This window comes from Simochromis diagramma, unplaced genomic scaffold, assembly GCF_900408965.1.
Source record: "Simochromis diagramma unplaced genomic scaffold, fSimDia1.1 OVJJ01000387.1, whole genome shotgun sequence".
Lineage (NCBI taxonomy): Eukaryota > Metazoa > Chordata > Actinopteri > Cichliformes > Cichlidae > Simochromis > Simochromis diagramma.
This window is the reverse complement of record NW_024387152.1, coordinates 9,942,237-9,958,998: the sequence shown is the minus strand read 5'-3', so window position 1 is coordinate 9,958,998 and position 16,762 is coordinate 9,942,237. Positions and strand designations below refer to the sequence as shown.

Genomic DNA, 16,762 nt, shown 5'->3' with positions numbered 1-16,762 from the left:
TGTTGTGCAGAAAAATCCAAGAAGATCAACAGTGTGAAGTACTCAGATCCTGGCACCACTAGACATGGCACGTTCAAAGTCACTTAAATCACAACTCGTCCCTATTCTGATCCTTGGTTTGAACTTCGTCTTGACCATGTCTATCTACCCAAACACCTCGAGTTGCTGCCATAGCTGATAATATAAGATGGGTTGGCTGTCCAGATATCTTAATTAACGACCAGTTGAACCGGTATACCCAATAAAGTGGCCGATGATCGTATACACAGTTTGTATTTGAATGAAGATTTGTTTCCTTTTTCACGAGGAGCACGTGAAGGTAGCACCAGTGACGCAACGCATGGGCGTGTTGTCATGGCTGTGTGCAGCAAAAGCTTTCAGCATTGTAAATACTTATTTGCCTTGAAGCAAACCATGTCAGCGTTGATAGCAGGCAGCAATATGGAATTTTATTTCACTGCAAAATAAATTCGTGGAAAAAGACCCGGTGAGTAGCTACACCTATAAAATAAGCTGCCTCTTTTTTTAATATACCAGTACAGGTTGGGCAAACATGAATTAGCTAGCTAGCATTAACGTTAGAGAAGCTAGTAATACGCAGAATCCAGCCATCCCTAAAAAAGCGACGCTGATTTCTGGTCACTGTTTTACCGAGGAAAAAAGGTCTGTGTGTGTGTCACGGCACAGTTTTGACTAAATAAGAACACAGATGTGAGTCTGTCCAGCTGCCTTTAAGATGAAAGGCTTCCGTTAATTTTCCTGTTATAATCACAGCATCTTTATACTGTGGTGAAGCTGCTTGAACTTCAGTTGTCAATTCAAAAAAGCCACACTTAAGCTAGAGCGAATAGTTTTGGACTGCCTTTAAAGTGTAACAATCTGTATAACATTTGCTATAATTGAGCCGGCAAATTGTGAGAGGTGTTTAGTGTCACGCCTTCATCACATGAGAGGTCAGGGAATCGATAACAAGGAGGCTTACTTTCAGTTTGTTGGGTGTCATGGTTGTTTTACTGTATCCATCAGCATTGGTCAAACTTTATATTCACTGTCACCTGACTGAAAATGCTGAAAAAGACAGAACTGTGGGAGCATAAGAATAAAAACTATTAGAATGAACGATGGGCACTGTTAGAGAAATTATTTTGTCATTGATGTTGCAGTGTCTGGTTATCCTGACAGGTGCTAAGACTGTGGCACTGTTTTTTGTTTTTTTTTAACACCTGTCATCTTTCTGGTCATTTGTTAGTGATGAATCAGAGCTCAGTTGCAGCTGCCTCACACTGGAGCAGCAACTGGTCATATAACTGGTCAGCCACACCTACTCGGCAGCATAGTTTCAGCCCTCTGCTGTGTCTCTGTCTCTTATTGGTTCCACAAATCTACATTACAGTAATAACCTGAAGCGCCTGCTCGCTTTCCTACATCACGGTTGTGCCCAGTGTTTTAGAGAAACAGTTCACTTGACTGCGTTTGAGAACAAATGGGGAAAATATTATGTGGAAATACCCAAGGTAAGGTATTATGCTCTTTGATTTAACTTTTGGAAGAAGCTTGAAACTTTCTTCAACACATGGCCTGTTTAAAATAGCAATTATTTAGAATTAATGATTTCAGTGGCCCTGTTATGGTTTGTGTTTCCATCATTGTTGGCTGGAATGATACATTCTGTAAATGATGGAAAATATGGTGACCTTTTGAGTGTTTCCACATCTCTTGTCATTTCTTGTCTTTTTAAGTAGATTTTCTAACTAAGCTAAAAAAGGGGATTTTTGGCTGACAAGCCTGCATAATATTGCATAGCAGAGCTTGATGTTAGCGTCAGGAGTGCAGTAATGGGTTTAACAAAGTGTAGCAATCCACAGGTCAAAAACAGTCTAATTTTGCTGATGTTTTAGAGTGCAGCATTTGTGCCAGAAAATAGAATTTTTCTTGGGATGGAACAGTGCCTCAGGTGAAGAAAACTGCAGCCCAGAACTTCGCTAACCATTACCCAGTAGATGTGCTGTTTGGAGCACATTAAACATTGTGGTTGAAATTGGACATTACCCGTTGTGTGCTGCATGTGAGAATGGACGAATTTGGACAATGACCTGACCTAGTTCTCCCAGCAATATCTGGAAGGATGTTACCCTCCCAGGTCTGGTTGTGGCTTCCTGAATCCTCACAAGGTAGCACGTGGTAATACCTCCCTCACTCTGTCTTCTAAATCTTCTTTTGGCTCTCCCTTTGGGAACAGCTTTCCGTCATTTCCAAAACCACAGCTGCCAGGATCAGCTGGTCCAAGTAAAGGCGTTCCAGTGTTTCTGAATCTTTTTTTACAGCTAGTGATGGTGAAATGGAGTGTGAGGTTGAGGTTGAAGGTTTGAACTGTCACTATTTCTGTTATCCTGAGCTAAAAGTGTACTTGTATTTGCTAATGCAAATTGCCAAAATGACTGTTTTTTTTTTGTTTTGTTGTTTTTTGTGGAGTGGCTGGGCTGAGTGTGAGCCAAGATAAAGAGCTCCAACTTGTGGAAGGAGTTGCTTCTCCATTGTGTCCTGTGTTACCATTTTAAGTGATTTCTGTGTCTGATCAGGATTGCCCCTACTGCCTTGCATTTGAGTTTTTTGGGCACATGAAATTTGGGGAAACCCTGGGTTGGACAAAGAACACACTGCTGCTATTAGATCTCATCTGGTCTTGGACCACCTCTGGGTGTTTGTGGTCTGTGTGTTGTGGTAGCTTTCCTGCTGCCATTGTGATCTGTCAAGAAATTGATTGATGGGTGTCACTAAAAAGTAAAGTGTGGCTATATTTGCATTTAAGGGTGTAAGGGGAAACTTGATCAGATTTGGTTGTGGTGTCCAGAAACACAGAGAGCATTGCTGAGAAAGGCTTTTTTTTTTTTTTAACCCACTCTTGTAATTACACATGATTCTTCTGCTGCCAGATTAATTGCATGTCTGCATGCTCTATTTAGCTTTTGCATACCATAACATGTTGCATAGTTAAGTCATCTGACCAAAATATTATTATTTCAAACCTGGCATTTGTTTGTTTTTACGCTTGTAAAGGGGTTGCAACTGGAGAAACGGGTTAAAATCAGATACAGCCTCCTCTGTATTTATGCCACTTGTTGGGCTCATTGCAGTTTCTACAGTTTTCTAAAGACTAATTTGTAGCTTTGTGAATTACTCCTGGGGGGTGGGGGTCACTGGATATAACCTAGTATCAGACTTGGCTGATGTGCTGGAGCTTTAAATGATTACAGTGAATGAATGTTTTCACTCTGTGGAAAAACAAACATTCATAATTTTTCATCATCACACTAAGTTTCCATACCGTTTCATCTGTAGTATGTTTGGATTCATGGCACGCATTTGGACTGAGCAGTGAGGACGCCTTGGTCTCATACTCCAGGCCTGAGTACCCAGGACATAAATAGAAGTGAGCGTTTGATTCTTTGCAGTGCTAAATGTGTTTGCTGTTCCCTGTTGTCTTTTGTAATAAAATCAAGGTTCTAAATAAAGCCAGTGTACCTGCTGGGACAGTTGGTTGATCAGACATGTCTTGCAGCTATATTAAAACATCTTTTTTCACAGCCTCTAACGAGGCTTTTATTTCAGCAGTCCTCCCAGTCTGGTGACATCTGATGACATGTTTGCGTGTCTTTGCGTTTGCTGGAAGAGGAACTGGGTGACTGAATGCTTCCTTTTATATATATGTCTATTACACAGACAGCAGGAGCTTTGTTTACAAGAGTGGTGTAATAAACTTCATTATATGGCTGGGTCTGAAGTACTTCCTAAGCTTGCACTTGTCTTTTCACATCTTGGCATTACTATCTGTACATTCATGTGTGTGCTAGCATGGACAGAGTGTCATTGGCTCACTTTTGGATCCATATTGGTGATGTCTCCTACAGCTGTAGACGCATTCGAAGATAATTGTTCAAAGCTAGGAAAGCATTGGGAATCTCTTTCTCTCTCTTACTCTCTCTCTCCCACACACACACACACACACACACACACACACACACACACACACACACACACACACACAAATGCCCGTCTCTTCTCAGTGTGAGCTTGGAGGAATCTCTGGGCTGGTGTTGCTATCTGACTAGCAGTGGTTGCACAAACCTGTTTGCGACCGAAAAAAAACCCAAACGAGGATTGTGGCAGATGCCCATTCATCAGAAACCATTACCAGCCCCACCCCTTTCCATTTCCATGAGCAATCTCCCAACACAAAACACAATATCCAGACCCTCCCCCTGAAGCATATGCCCCTCCCCCTTGCTCTGTGTCCTTTGCTTGTCTGCTTATTGGCAGTAGAGCGAATGTTGTCCCCACGGGCTATGAAAGAGAGGGCTGTGCATCCTTATGCAGAGCTTGATGCGCATGTGTTTTTGCATTTATTTTTTTTTGTTTCTGTAAACACAGCGTGTCAGCTTCACATGCGTGCTGCCGATGCTCACGTCCCTCAGTGATGGAGTATAGCATCAGAGGAAGCCTTTACAGAGCAAAGCCCATTGGCCTGTTTTTTATGTGAGACCACGGGAACGTCAAGCTGAATGCAGCGCTCATCAGGCAGCCGCTTTTCCTGGCCTTCCTCCTCCCTCTCACCTCCTCCTCCTCCTCCTCCTCCTCCTCCACGGCGGTAATCCTTGCTGACACAACGCACAAAGGACTAAATGCTGGCTGCATCCTCCAGCAGCAAGGCACTCTCCTCTTCCTTCAGCTCTGATCCTCTACAGCCTGTTTGTCTGTACACTACAGAAGGATGCTGGTTCTGTAAGTCTGCTTGCAAGTGCATATGATATCTCTTGAAAGACATGCTGGCTGTCCTACTCCTCCGCCCCCCAGTATACCCTCCTCCTCCTTCCTCCGGTTCATTCAGGGAGTGCATCAGAACGAGGCTTCAGTGCTGAAGAGGCGTTTTATATTTTCCTTGCTGGAAGCTGGTGGGACCACTGGTAGCTTATTTTTCATTCTCTGATGTGTTTATGTAGCAGGATGTAGGAGCTGCTTCCTCTCCTTCCTGTTTTTGTCGGTCTCTGTGTTCACCCTGCTGCACATCACTATACCAACAGGTAAACCAGCTAAATGGGGTATGCATTATGTAGCAAGTGATGCAGCTTCAGTGATGTCCATTTAAGCAATGCTACCTGCCTTTTGTGTAAAATATTGAAATCCATTCTGTCATTCTGTTCATATTTCAAACCCCAGCAATATATGGTAGACATATTTCCTGATTTCATAGTTTAGCTCCCAGACAGAGAAACTGATCATGTGCAACATACATGCAGCCAGCATGTGTCCACAGCCATGCTACTACAATTGTGCCACATGTCTTTGCAATCTGTAGTAAAGCTAGCAGTCGTGCTGAGGCAGACATCTGGCCGCTTGGCTGCTGCTATCTCTGTTTGATTATAACCAATCTGTCACATAAATGGCTAAACGTGTTTGTCCTGGCCTGCAGGCACTGCATCACGCTAATGTACGTGTTGTCAAAGTAATGCAAGTGCTTTTGGATTTTAGTGTGTCGATTCACAAATGCCGGTTGTTTAGTCACTGGTCTCCCCATCTCACAGGCATTTGTGTTTATTAGAAGTAGCTGTCACAACACTGCGTACTTGGTGAAGCGAACTAAACTCGATCAAATAAATGGACACTGGCCTAGATAAGACTTAAAAGTTCATATGTTTCAGGTGAGGTTAGTACAGCCTGGATGTTTTAATATACAAATACCTAAAGTACAGAATCAATGCTGAGTCACATTGATTCTGTACTTTAGGTCTGTCGTCAATTGCGCTGATTATGTGTAGGTTTTTTCTTTACCTCACTCAGCCAGTATGTTTTTCTTTCTTTGTGTAACAGCTGGGTGACAATCACAATACGAAAAATGTTTGTCCTGACCTGCAGATGCAATGATCTTGCAATAATCTCAGTATGAGGTGTCAACGTTGAGTAAGTAATTTTAATTTTAGTTACAGGGAAGCCAATCACAGTTCTTCAACAGTATTAGTATAGGCAATGACTACAGAGCTGTAGGGAGTGCTGTCAAAAATGTCGAATAAGTAGACTCTTTTAGAGAGGATTATTGTGATGCGGAGAATACTGCATAGATTTTTAGCTTTTAAGACAAGAATGGAGCGAGCCAGGTATAGCCAGTGGGTAAGACTTAATGTCCCCCTGTTTTTGTAGGTGACATTAATACAAAATCAAATTATCAAATGCAAGTAGTCACATGTGACTCACTATTGACTTTTAAAATGATGTATTTAAGGTCTATGCCGGCCCTGATTGGACTTGCACTTGTGTGAGTTCAGCTCATTGTATGAAAGATCTCCCTTGGCAAACACATGAACTGATCAAAGCTTTCGCGTACCTCTGATGTGACAGTGCTCATTATAGCACACTAATGTGTTTACCTAAAAAAAACAGTCCTCTTGTGGGATTTGCACTGTTTGTTTTTTAAGTTATTTCTTTACAGAATCAGTATGTTTTTCACCCCAGATAAGGCGTCAGGCGCATGTAGTTCTTGAGCAACATCTGTCATCTGTCCCAAAAAAAAAAAAGAGGGCGAGAGAGAGAAACTGCATGTTCCAAAACAAAGATCAAAGTTCACAGCAAACCAAATACTGAGACTGTGCTAGAAAGGTGGGGTAGTGGGGTGACTGGAGCTTTCACATGGTCTTGCTAGTAGATCCTGGATAAAAGTAGTTGAAGCTTGAGGTGTCACAGCAAACTGGAATCCTACAGCTGCTGACATGTTCAAAAGTGGACTAAAGATCATGGGAAGTGAGTATGACTATCATTATCGTGCGGTATAATATGATTAGTACAGTGCTGTCATAGAGTTTTTTGATGTCTTTTTTAAAAGTTTCTAGGGTTGAGGTTTTCTTATCTGGAAACGTCTGTGAGAGTCAAGCTGTAGCCATTAAGCTTTCTAAGTATGCTTTTGAACAAAGAGTTTAGTGTGAATTTGTTTTAAGAGGTGCATGGTCGTCATATATTGGAATTGTGGAACTGAAGATCTTCACAGATGAGCCACAATATTAAAATCGCCTGCCTAATAATATAATATAGTGGGCTCCTCCTGTGCAGGGCGATACCTCTGACATATGAGGGGATGGATACAGGACCTTAGGTACTGTCCTGTGTGTCTGCCACAAGGAGAATAGTGATGGGTGAAGACCGGTAACTAAAAACATTTAGTTACCTAAAATTAAAATAAAAACTACACCTTTGAAAAAAATTACAGCTGAAATGATTAACTGTATAAAAATATAGAGGAAATACTTACTTTTAGTATCTGTTTGTTGAGGCATATGCTCTCTGTAAAACTAAACATTTTCAAACAATAATGGATCCTGTTCATTTTGGGCTGGGGTCTTTTGTGGGTTGGGCTTGTTGTTGTGGATGCTCAGTCAGTCTGGATCAACACCTTGTGCTCTTTGTAGTATTTCGCACTCTGCTGCAGATCTGTTTTTGCTGTGTAGCAAGGATCGTTGTCCTTCTGAGGAAGCCCGCAGTGGTCAGGAAATGCTGTTAGAAGAAAATGAGCAATATTATATCTCGTATCTGTAGCGAGGCTGTGAGATTGGTGTATCTGTTAAGTCTATATGACCTGCTCTCATTTGATTATGTCAAGTAAGCTAGGGTAAGCAGAAACCTGAAACGGTGAACTGAGAGTTCTCTTTTAATCTCGACACCTAAGCTGGAGAAATCTTTTTGTACAGGTATTATTTACTCACGGTCCTTATTGATTTTCCCGCAACTCCTCTGGCCTCCAGATGTTTCTGACGTAAACTAGTTCCAGCAGGCTTTTACTCGCTTCTGATATTAAAGCTGATATTAAACTCTTGTGTATAGATTACACTTTGGTAAGCATTTTGGTCCGGTGACAGTGATGAAAGGAATATCAGTACAGGCAAACGGGCTCTTGTTATTAGAAATGAAATCGAGGATATAAGCCAATTTGAACATGTGTCTCTGGGCGCGCAGCCAAACTGGGCCTTTGCAGCTTTGCACAGTAGCACGTATCTGATGGTGCTGGCTCTGCCAATAATAATACTCCTGACTCATTTTCCATTTTGAAGCTGCTCAGTGAGTAGAGGGCAGGACTGGGTCTTTCTGATGGTTGGATAAAGAAGTGTAAATATGTAGTATCTGCTTCATCGATGTCTTCAGATAGCTTATCAGGCTGTGGGCCTACATCTCTGAAGATTATGTAACAGTCTTTGTTTAAGTTAAAGTGGGGACATGTGTTTACTATTAATACTGATTCTGAAATGCTTCTCTAATCATGGACTATTTTTCAGTGCGATTTATGACCATCGCTGCCTGCTCCCAGCTGCACTTCATTTAATGATACATTTAGGTGAATGTTAATATTCACAAACAGCAAAAAATCTCAGAGTATCTATCAGTATCATTTCTCCTATTTAATTTTTTTATGCTGTATTGCATTTAACTTTATTTCAGTAAACAATAAGTTAATAAAAAATGGTACAAATACAGAAGAACTGACTAGCATTTCTTATTTTTAGCAGAAGAAATATCACCAGTGAGTAATATATACATCTTTCTTCTTTGGAACTTCTGTATTTATTGTATGAGATAAAGAAATCAATTAAGGGTGCTATTAGCATTGAGTTACTTTTACAAACAACATACATGCACAAATAAATTAGACATAGTGTTGCTGTTTGCTTTGTGATCAGCTGCTACACATAATAATTCAATGAGGATTTTTTTTGGTTTTTTTTTTTTTTTTTGTTACATTTTTTTTTAAAATGTGTGTGTTTGTTTTTGCTGTGTGTAATTTTGGCATGTCTGCCTGTTGTTTGTGTGACGGACCTTACTCTCCCATATTGGCCCTCAGCAGCGTGTATGACGGAAGCTAGGCCATCTGTTGTTGCAGGCAGAGATCTGTAATCCAGGCCGTCTTAGCCCTCTGTCGCAGATTGGCAGTGACATTTCAGCAACACAGGTAGCCTTGTCATGACTGCCTTCACCCCCGCCTCTCATAGAGAGACGTACAAGGAATGCGCGCTGGAGAGCCGACCTCTGGAATAAAAGAGCTCATGCTGCGCCTGCACCTGTTCGCTCTAATTAGATATTCGCTTGCAGTTGTCGAAATGTGGTGATACTCCAGAGTTTGACATCTGGAAACTATGATTCAGAATATCTCATATCGTTATTGGTTGTAATGCTTTGTAAAACTCGTAGACTGTGGCTACAATCTTTTGTGTGTTCTCAAACCTAGACCACCATTGAGAAGCTTATTGTTCTGTCCTACATTATGCATAAAGTCATGCCATGAGCTCACTCCTTTTTTTTTTTTGCTGTTATCATAAACTACACTACAGGCACTGATTAGGTTTGAAAGAACTGTCTGTCTGGTATTTATTTAAATGTATTTGTGGGTGATTTTTAAAAAATATGTCTATAAATGTAAACACAGTATTGGTACTGTGCAACTACTAATTGCTGTTGTCTGTATGTCCCTGAGCAGAATTTTGGCTGTTGGAGCACTAATGAAGTAGTAAAGACTGACAGTAAATTTCATCATTAAGTCTGTTGGCACAATCTTGTATTTGCTTTGCAACATTACATATGAGATGTAGTAATACATGAAAACATAGAGTAAAATTTAAAGTTGAAGTTGCATGAAGCTGTTAATAGAAGAGCATGCTGAATTGTTTTTACAACCGTACCGCTTTGCTGTCAAGCATAAAGTGGTAGTCACCATTTTCTGAAATGTTTCCATGAGGTAAAAGTGTGCTCTTCACTTGAGGGCTGGTGATTCGTTTTCAACAGGATTCACTCTTATTTTCAGGATTCTTAAACAGCAGCTTTGTTGCCTAAGATGTTGGGATTCTGTGATCTTTTTTTTTTCTGCAGTTGGTGTGTTGAGAAGAAGGCTGGAAGCTACCGTCTGCCAACATAAAAGGAAAAAAAAATACTTTGGGATTAAAGAATATGGCGATATTTTATTAATTATGTTTGCCAAGTACAGCTTTTAGCTGTGTGTTCACCGTTTGTGCACACTGTGCATATCTTCATGAAGCTTTTCCACAGGCAAAAACACCACCTTCCTCAGCACTAAATTGTGAAACTGGAAATGACCTAGTTGCGTAGGTAAAGCGATCCAGTGAATCCACTATGTTTTAGTCTACTTCTCAGTACTGCACTATTTAATAATGATAAGATATCAGTAGTCACACTGGGTTCTCTGGAACACTGAGGGGGCTGTGGAGTGGGTGGTATTGGAGGGGGGTATGTGTGGATAGCAGAACAGTTTTAAATGTAGGTGATAGGTTAGTATTATTATTATTATTATTTATTTATTTATTTTTTTTTACTGTATCTGACAGAGCTTCTAACACTGAATGCTAAGACAGCTGACTGCTTTTTCTTTACTCAGCTTCACTGCAGATTTAACTGTGGTATAAATATACTGACCTCCAGGGTTTCAGTTTGACTCTGTTGCTCTGAATAAGTTAGGATTGTGTTGTCGTCCAGCACTTTTCTTACTTGCATCCATGTGCAGAATGCTGGGAAGCTTCATGAAGGCTGTCCACTGCCCCTCACAGCTCCTCTCTGTGCACGCTGAAATATTAGATAACTGGGATGTTGTTTCAGTGCACAAAAGAGGCTAAGCTGTCACGTTGGACAGAAAATGGAGTATAAGCAGCCTGCTTTTCCTCCTTTTATCCCCTACATCCCATATGTTTTATGTTTAAGCAGTCACCACCTAAATGACATTGTAATCTCAATAAGCGTGCAAGTGTAATCTCAGCTTCTTACAAACATCTGTCCGCCCTCTTATATAAAGGTTTTTGTTTATCTTTTAATAAACACTATGGGTGTATTATTAGGCTCAATATTAAAAGACATGTTGGGTGTAAACATGAACAAATAATGGAGGGTATTTGGAAAGTTTAAGGATTTTTTTTTTTCACACAAATATGCACAGACTTGTGGATTTAAAGATCATTTATTTATTAATTTTTTCTCTGTTTGAGCTGTTCATAGAAAAAAGCTTAAATCTCATCATCTGCTTAATTTAAAATAATAGTTTCTTTGAACAGGGAAGTTATGGACTACCCACATCATCTTTTAGAGATTGTCTTCAGATATCATGCCTGATATGCCACAGATAAGCTGTTATTGCGTTGTTTATTTTTCTGACTTCCAGTTTAACCAGTCACTACTAGTGACTGCTGTTACTAGTGTCTCTGTTTGTGTCAGTAACTGTAGGGGTATAAAATAATGACTGATTTAGGGTCTACCACCATTATTGGTAAGTCCAGGGCTGTTGTCTCACTGGTATTCCTGGAAATCCAAAGCAATCAAGTTACAATGCCTGCATTGTCTAAGTAAATTTTCTTCCTCTCCATTACAGCAAGACAAGAGGCCTCTTTGGTAGTGCTGTATGTGGAGGCAGGCCTTGTATATGTGTGTGTGTATGTGTGTGTGTGTGTGTGTGTGAGTAAGCCTGGCTTTACAGTGAATAATGGCAACCAAAATAATGTGTACTTCCAAAGAACTGAAGATATGACATCTTCAAATTCTTCTTTATTGAATTGCATGTTGTAGGAAAGGACCTGGTAATTATTTGAGACACACTATATTTAAATAGCATTGCTTTAATAAACAAGGAATACTTTAAATTGTGATGGAGATGTAATGATGTGGTGTATAAAAGAGTAGATCTGATGGGCCACATGTGATTAATGGATGTAATTAGATGTGTGCTGATGATCATGGTCTCCAGCAGAAGTTTCTTTCTGTGCTGCTGACTCAAGCTTTCCCTTACTGTAAATGCCACTTCCTTTTACTTGTAGTTGTAGTCTCCAACACCCAGCAGCATCAGTTTAAACCACTGGCGCACTCAGTCAGCTGTGTGAAATGTTTTCTCCTTCAGACAAAATTTAATCTTTTTGGTTTCTTTTGAAAAAAACAACCTAAATTAATTTATTCGCCTACGCCAAAAGTTTGTTTCTTTTTAATTAAGGAGATTTAGGCAGATTACTCCCTACTTACTGAGGAATACTGTGAGATTTTGCTTTTTTTTTTTTGCATTTGATTGTTTTGCTGTTATAGCTTAGTGTTCACTTGTTCATGAAGAATATGACAACAAGCCCAAGCTAGGGGAGTGTGGGTAAGATTTTTCTTGTGATTAACTCTGTGTTTAAGAAACCCCCGTATAAGGAAGTTCAACTTGATGGCTTAATGGCTGATCGTATCTGGACCAGTAGCGCCAGTCTTTGTGAGACAAAATACTTATCTCATTAGCAATTACTTAAACTCAGAGTTTTGTTCATTGTTAAATTGTAACTTTGTTTATGTCACTTAAAAGATGCCTGTTTTGTTTGTTTCAGAGATCTCACCTTATGTGTTTTCAGCTTTTGCCCCATGATTACTAGCTCAGTCTTATGAGTTGACGTTCAGGACAAGAATGAGGCCAATATGTTGTCCTGCTAAGGAATTAAGTGTGTGTGTGTGTGTGTGTGTGTGTACATGTGCACATATCCGGCCAGGGTTTGATTAGTGCAGGTGGGCATAGCATTGATGTCCAGCTGCTTTCTCCACAAGTGTGCCATCATGCACAGCAAGACCTCCAGTGAATGATCCACCACTAAGAGTAAAACACTGCTAAGAAATTAATAGGACGTATGGCATGCTGCTATTCAAGTCCCCAAGCAAACACTGATAGACATGTAGTAAAACACACTGGTGCAGGAGTGGAATGTATCAACTTCTTTTTGTACTCGGAGCATTTTACTGTGACTGCTCTTTCAATGCTTTTTATCCTTTTTTTCTTCAGTCACCCCTGATCTGTTCCCGGAAACAACCCTTGTGCCATCCTTACCAGCGGTACCATCGGCACGAGCCGGCTCTGCACCTCAGAAGCCCCGGAGGCGCAGCAGCAGCGGACGTGACAGCGTTGCCAGGCCTCAGACGTTGCCCTCAGCCTGTCGGCCAGGCCCCAAAAGAGGCAGCATGGAGGTAGGCATGCGTGTTGTGCGTGGCCTGGACTGGAAATGGGGAAACCAAGATGATGGCGAGGGCCATGTGGGTACTGTGGTGGAGATCGGGCGTCAGGGCAGCACTACAACTCCAGACAAGACGGTGGTGGTGCAGTGGGACAGCGGCACGAGAACCAACTACCGTACTGGCTACCAGGGTGCCTATGACCTGCTGCTTTATGATAACGCTCAGATTGGTAAGTGATTTGCATTAGAGTCATATGAAACTGCTGTGAAACTTTTGAGTCACGGCACCAGTGTGATTGTAGTTTTGTTATTATACCAAACGATACTATGCTATTGTATTGTTTTCAGTCCTTTCAGTAATTCATAGTTAAAATGGTTATTTCTGCTTTTTCCAGCTTAGGAAAATGCTAGAAGCTTTGATGTTCAAGAGCGCCTTCAAAATAAAATGTTGCCTTTGGTTAGATTACTTTCCAAGCTTTTAATAGGTTCAAATTTGTGTAGGTAGTTATTGTTTGCTACGAATTATAGTGTTATTATAATCCTAATACTTCTTTTAAATGAAAAAAAAACATTTGATAAGGATTTGTTTTATAATTATGTAAATGCTTGAACTTGGTCTTATCCTGATAATTCAGCATTTTTAAAGCCAAGCACTAGCTTGAAAGGCTCTGATAAAAAGTGAAAAATGTATCCATGTAGTTGACTCTGTATTTTTTTTATTTTTTATTTATTTTTTTACACACATTCTCTTTACACACTTTGTATTTTTGTGAACGTAGCCTTTACTTAACCCATTTAAAGAAAGCGGGGTACAGTAAGTCATCTCTTATCTTCAGCCATCAGCCATCCAGCTCAGTTTTGAACTTGAATGACAGACACATTAATGCAGGACTCATTAGCATTTTTGCTCCATTTCAAGCAACATTTTTCTGCCTCACAAAACTTGCCCTTCAATTAATGGAGCGAAAGAAGAGGAGGAGAAGAGATGAGGAGCCAAGGGGGTGGGGGACCTGAGGCACATGCTGTTTGTGCCTCAGTTTTTGCACATCTCATGATGTTACCCTCTGCAATAAGTAACATCATCAAGGATGTGACGTATGCCTTAAACGTTTCACTGACTTAGACACGGGGGAATGAATGGTAGTGTCCTCTTTGCTGTGAAGGTTATGACATATTCTGTCAAAACATATGTTTCTTTGTAACAAAAATACAAAAAGAAACATCAAGCCTGTTGTGCCCACTCAACATCTCACTTTCCACTCCAGGGGTGCGTCATTCCAATATCATCTGTGACAGCTGCAAGAAGCATGGAATCATGGGAATGCGATGGAAGTGCAAGGTGTGCTTCGATTACGACCTGTGCACCCAGTGTTACATGAACAACAAGCATGACCTGAGCCACGCTTTCGAGCGTTACGAGACAGCACACTCCCAGCCGTGAGTACGACTCTGCTCGCTCTCCAGCACAGCTGATCCTTATTTAATTCTAATGATGGTGTCTTTGCTACTTTGCTGTTTTCAAATTGTGTTGGCCTCATAATGGCTTCCTCAAATCTTAATCTTAATCTGGAATTCATACATTCCTGTAGGTCTGGTCGGAGTCTTCTGAACAACATCATGCGGCCACTATTGCTTGTGATTGTGATGTTGTACCTCAGCGTTATTGTTATTGTTTGGACTTTGGACTTTGGCTGCGGCTGTAGTTAGTCTACAGTGCTATGTGTTAAGATGTTAGTATTTGAGGGTGACACAACCATTAAATAAAAAATGGATGTGTCACAGCCACAATTCTAACGACCTCAGCAGAGCATGGCTGGTCCCGCACGAACTCTAACGAATGTCATCACAAGACACCTGTGGTATAAAAGTGGGCATCGTGCAAACTGCACGCCTCCTTGCTGGGGATAAATGTTTAGTGAGCTGATTCAAAGTGTCCTACGTATCCAGATTTACTGGAGTGAGTTCTCCCTTCAGAATTCACTCTTCTGCATCAGTTCACAGTAGAGCTCCAAACTGCTCCAGGCACTGTCTGAATGTCAGCTGGATGGCCTGTTCTCATTTTAACGAGGTGATATGTATGACCCAGATTTCTTCTATAGTTTAGTCCCGTCCAGGTCCAACACAGTTCCATTTATTTCCTCTGAGTCTGTTGCCCGAAAAATGCTCAGAATAGGTGCATGAATCATGGCTTCTTACAAATGGCTTCCTCTCAAAAGTTGGTTGTTTTTTTTTTTTGTTTTTTTGGCCCAAGAATTTGGTAATCTTGATTTCTATTAAAACCCCTTTAAAAAAATAAAAATTAAGTCTCACAATTAGCACATTATTTTAAAATGGGATGATGCATTCTTACACGCTTGCTTATGAATGTGCAGCTTGATTTTTCCTGCATTGATCTGTGAAATCCTGTTTTAATTAATTAAATATGAGACGTATTGTTAATAAAGTGGAATTTTAGATTTTGGTCAGGTCTGTACTCGTCTGCTATGGATAGGTGGCATGGTACCGGAGCAGCACATCAATTGCACATCTGAGTGAAATCTGGCCTTTGCAGTAATCATTTAGCATTCTGACACCAGCTGGAATCTCATTTCTTTTCCTTCCTCAGTTTCTCCCCAAAACTATTGATTTTCATTAAGGTCAAAATTTTGTTTGGCTCAGCTGTGAACAGCATTGAGATAACAGAATAAAAACCTTTCTGTGAACCTCCATGTGGGTTAAAACATCAGCGCCTTCCTTTTGTCAGTACTGGGCAAGTAAATACTAATACTCACTGACAGTTCATTTTTTTATTTCATTGAGTTGGGGATTTCTTTAGACACATTAACAAAGATAATGATTTTAGGAAATATATAGTAGTGATATATTTCAAGTAGCAACCTGCCTTTGTTATTGAAATCTACCAAACAGGCATTGCTGCAATCTCATAGAGGGTGCATAACATCAAAGTGAGACAAGGCTAAACTTAGAAAGCCGAAAATAAGACTGTACTTTATTGAGACGAGAAACACCTTTAAATTGTTTGAGCTAGTAAATGTAAGTAGCATTTGCATTCATCAACCTAAATGTTACAGTTTTGCATTGTTGTTAGTTACTATTTTTGTAGAAACCTTTTATGTGTGGGTTCTTTGAGATCATGGCACATTACGTAGATGCTAATTTAAAGCGGTGTAGAAGAATAGAAATACAGAATCTTAAAATACAGAGATTTCAAAGACTAAAATAGGATGTTGTGGGATTAATATCTCCATTTGAAAGATGTTTGAAATGGCCTTTCATAAATACTAGGCTCTATAATATGAATGAGATTTAGAAATTGTAGCTCTTTTCTGCAACCTTTTTGAATGGAGTGATAACACAATGAGCCTCTCTCAATTCTGGCTCTCAAGGAGATGACTTTTAAAGAATCAAAAATACAAATGGTATATTGATGCCTATCAGAGTCAGCCAACCTTATCCTGTCACGATGTGGATGAAATCTCCAACAGGTCGAAGCTCTTTGTCTTTTGAGTGGTTCGGTGTTTATCATTGACGGCTCTCACAGCGAGTGAGTGCACAATGTTCCACGTGTTGTTCTCGATGGCGGTGAACTTCAGTGTGACTCAACATATTTTCAGTTGTTTGACTACAAGATATATTTATGTTGCCCCAATAAATATTCCAGTCATTCCTTTAACTTCTGAAAACTATGTACTGGCTTATAATTATGCCCCGCCCCCTTAAAGTGAAATTTTAGCTTTTAGAAAACAAATTTTGAGATGTTATTGTTT

The 16,762-nt window shown here is 40.2% G+C and overlaps 1 protein-coding gene across 5 annotated transcripts in view; it reads left to right on the top strand.

Annotated features, from left to right (window-relative positions):
• The first annotated feature begins 335 nt into the window (after positions 1-335).
• The window catches only part of mib2 (MIB E3 ubiquitin protein ligase 2), a 41,281-nt gene continuing 24,854 nt past the window's right edge, over positions 336-16,762 (top strand). Inside the window, exons 1-3 of one of the 5 annotated variants that reach the window (XM_040048039.1) lie at positions 336-487; positions 12,827-13,225; positions 14,261-14,432. In XM_040048039.1, the coding sequence (XP_039903973.1) occupies positions 13,003-13,225; positions 14,261-14,432 (395 nt within the window). In that variant the 5' untranslated portion in view covers positions 336-487; positions 12,827-13,002. The other 4 variants (XM_040048038.1, XM_040048036.1, XM_040048040.1 and 1 more) reach the window with 4 other exon arrangements.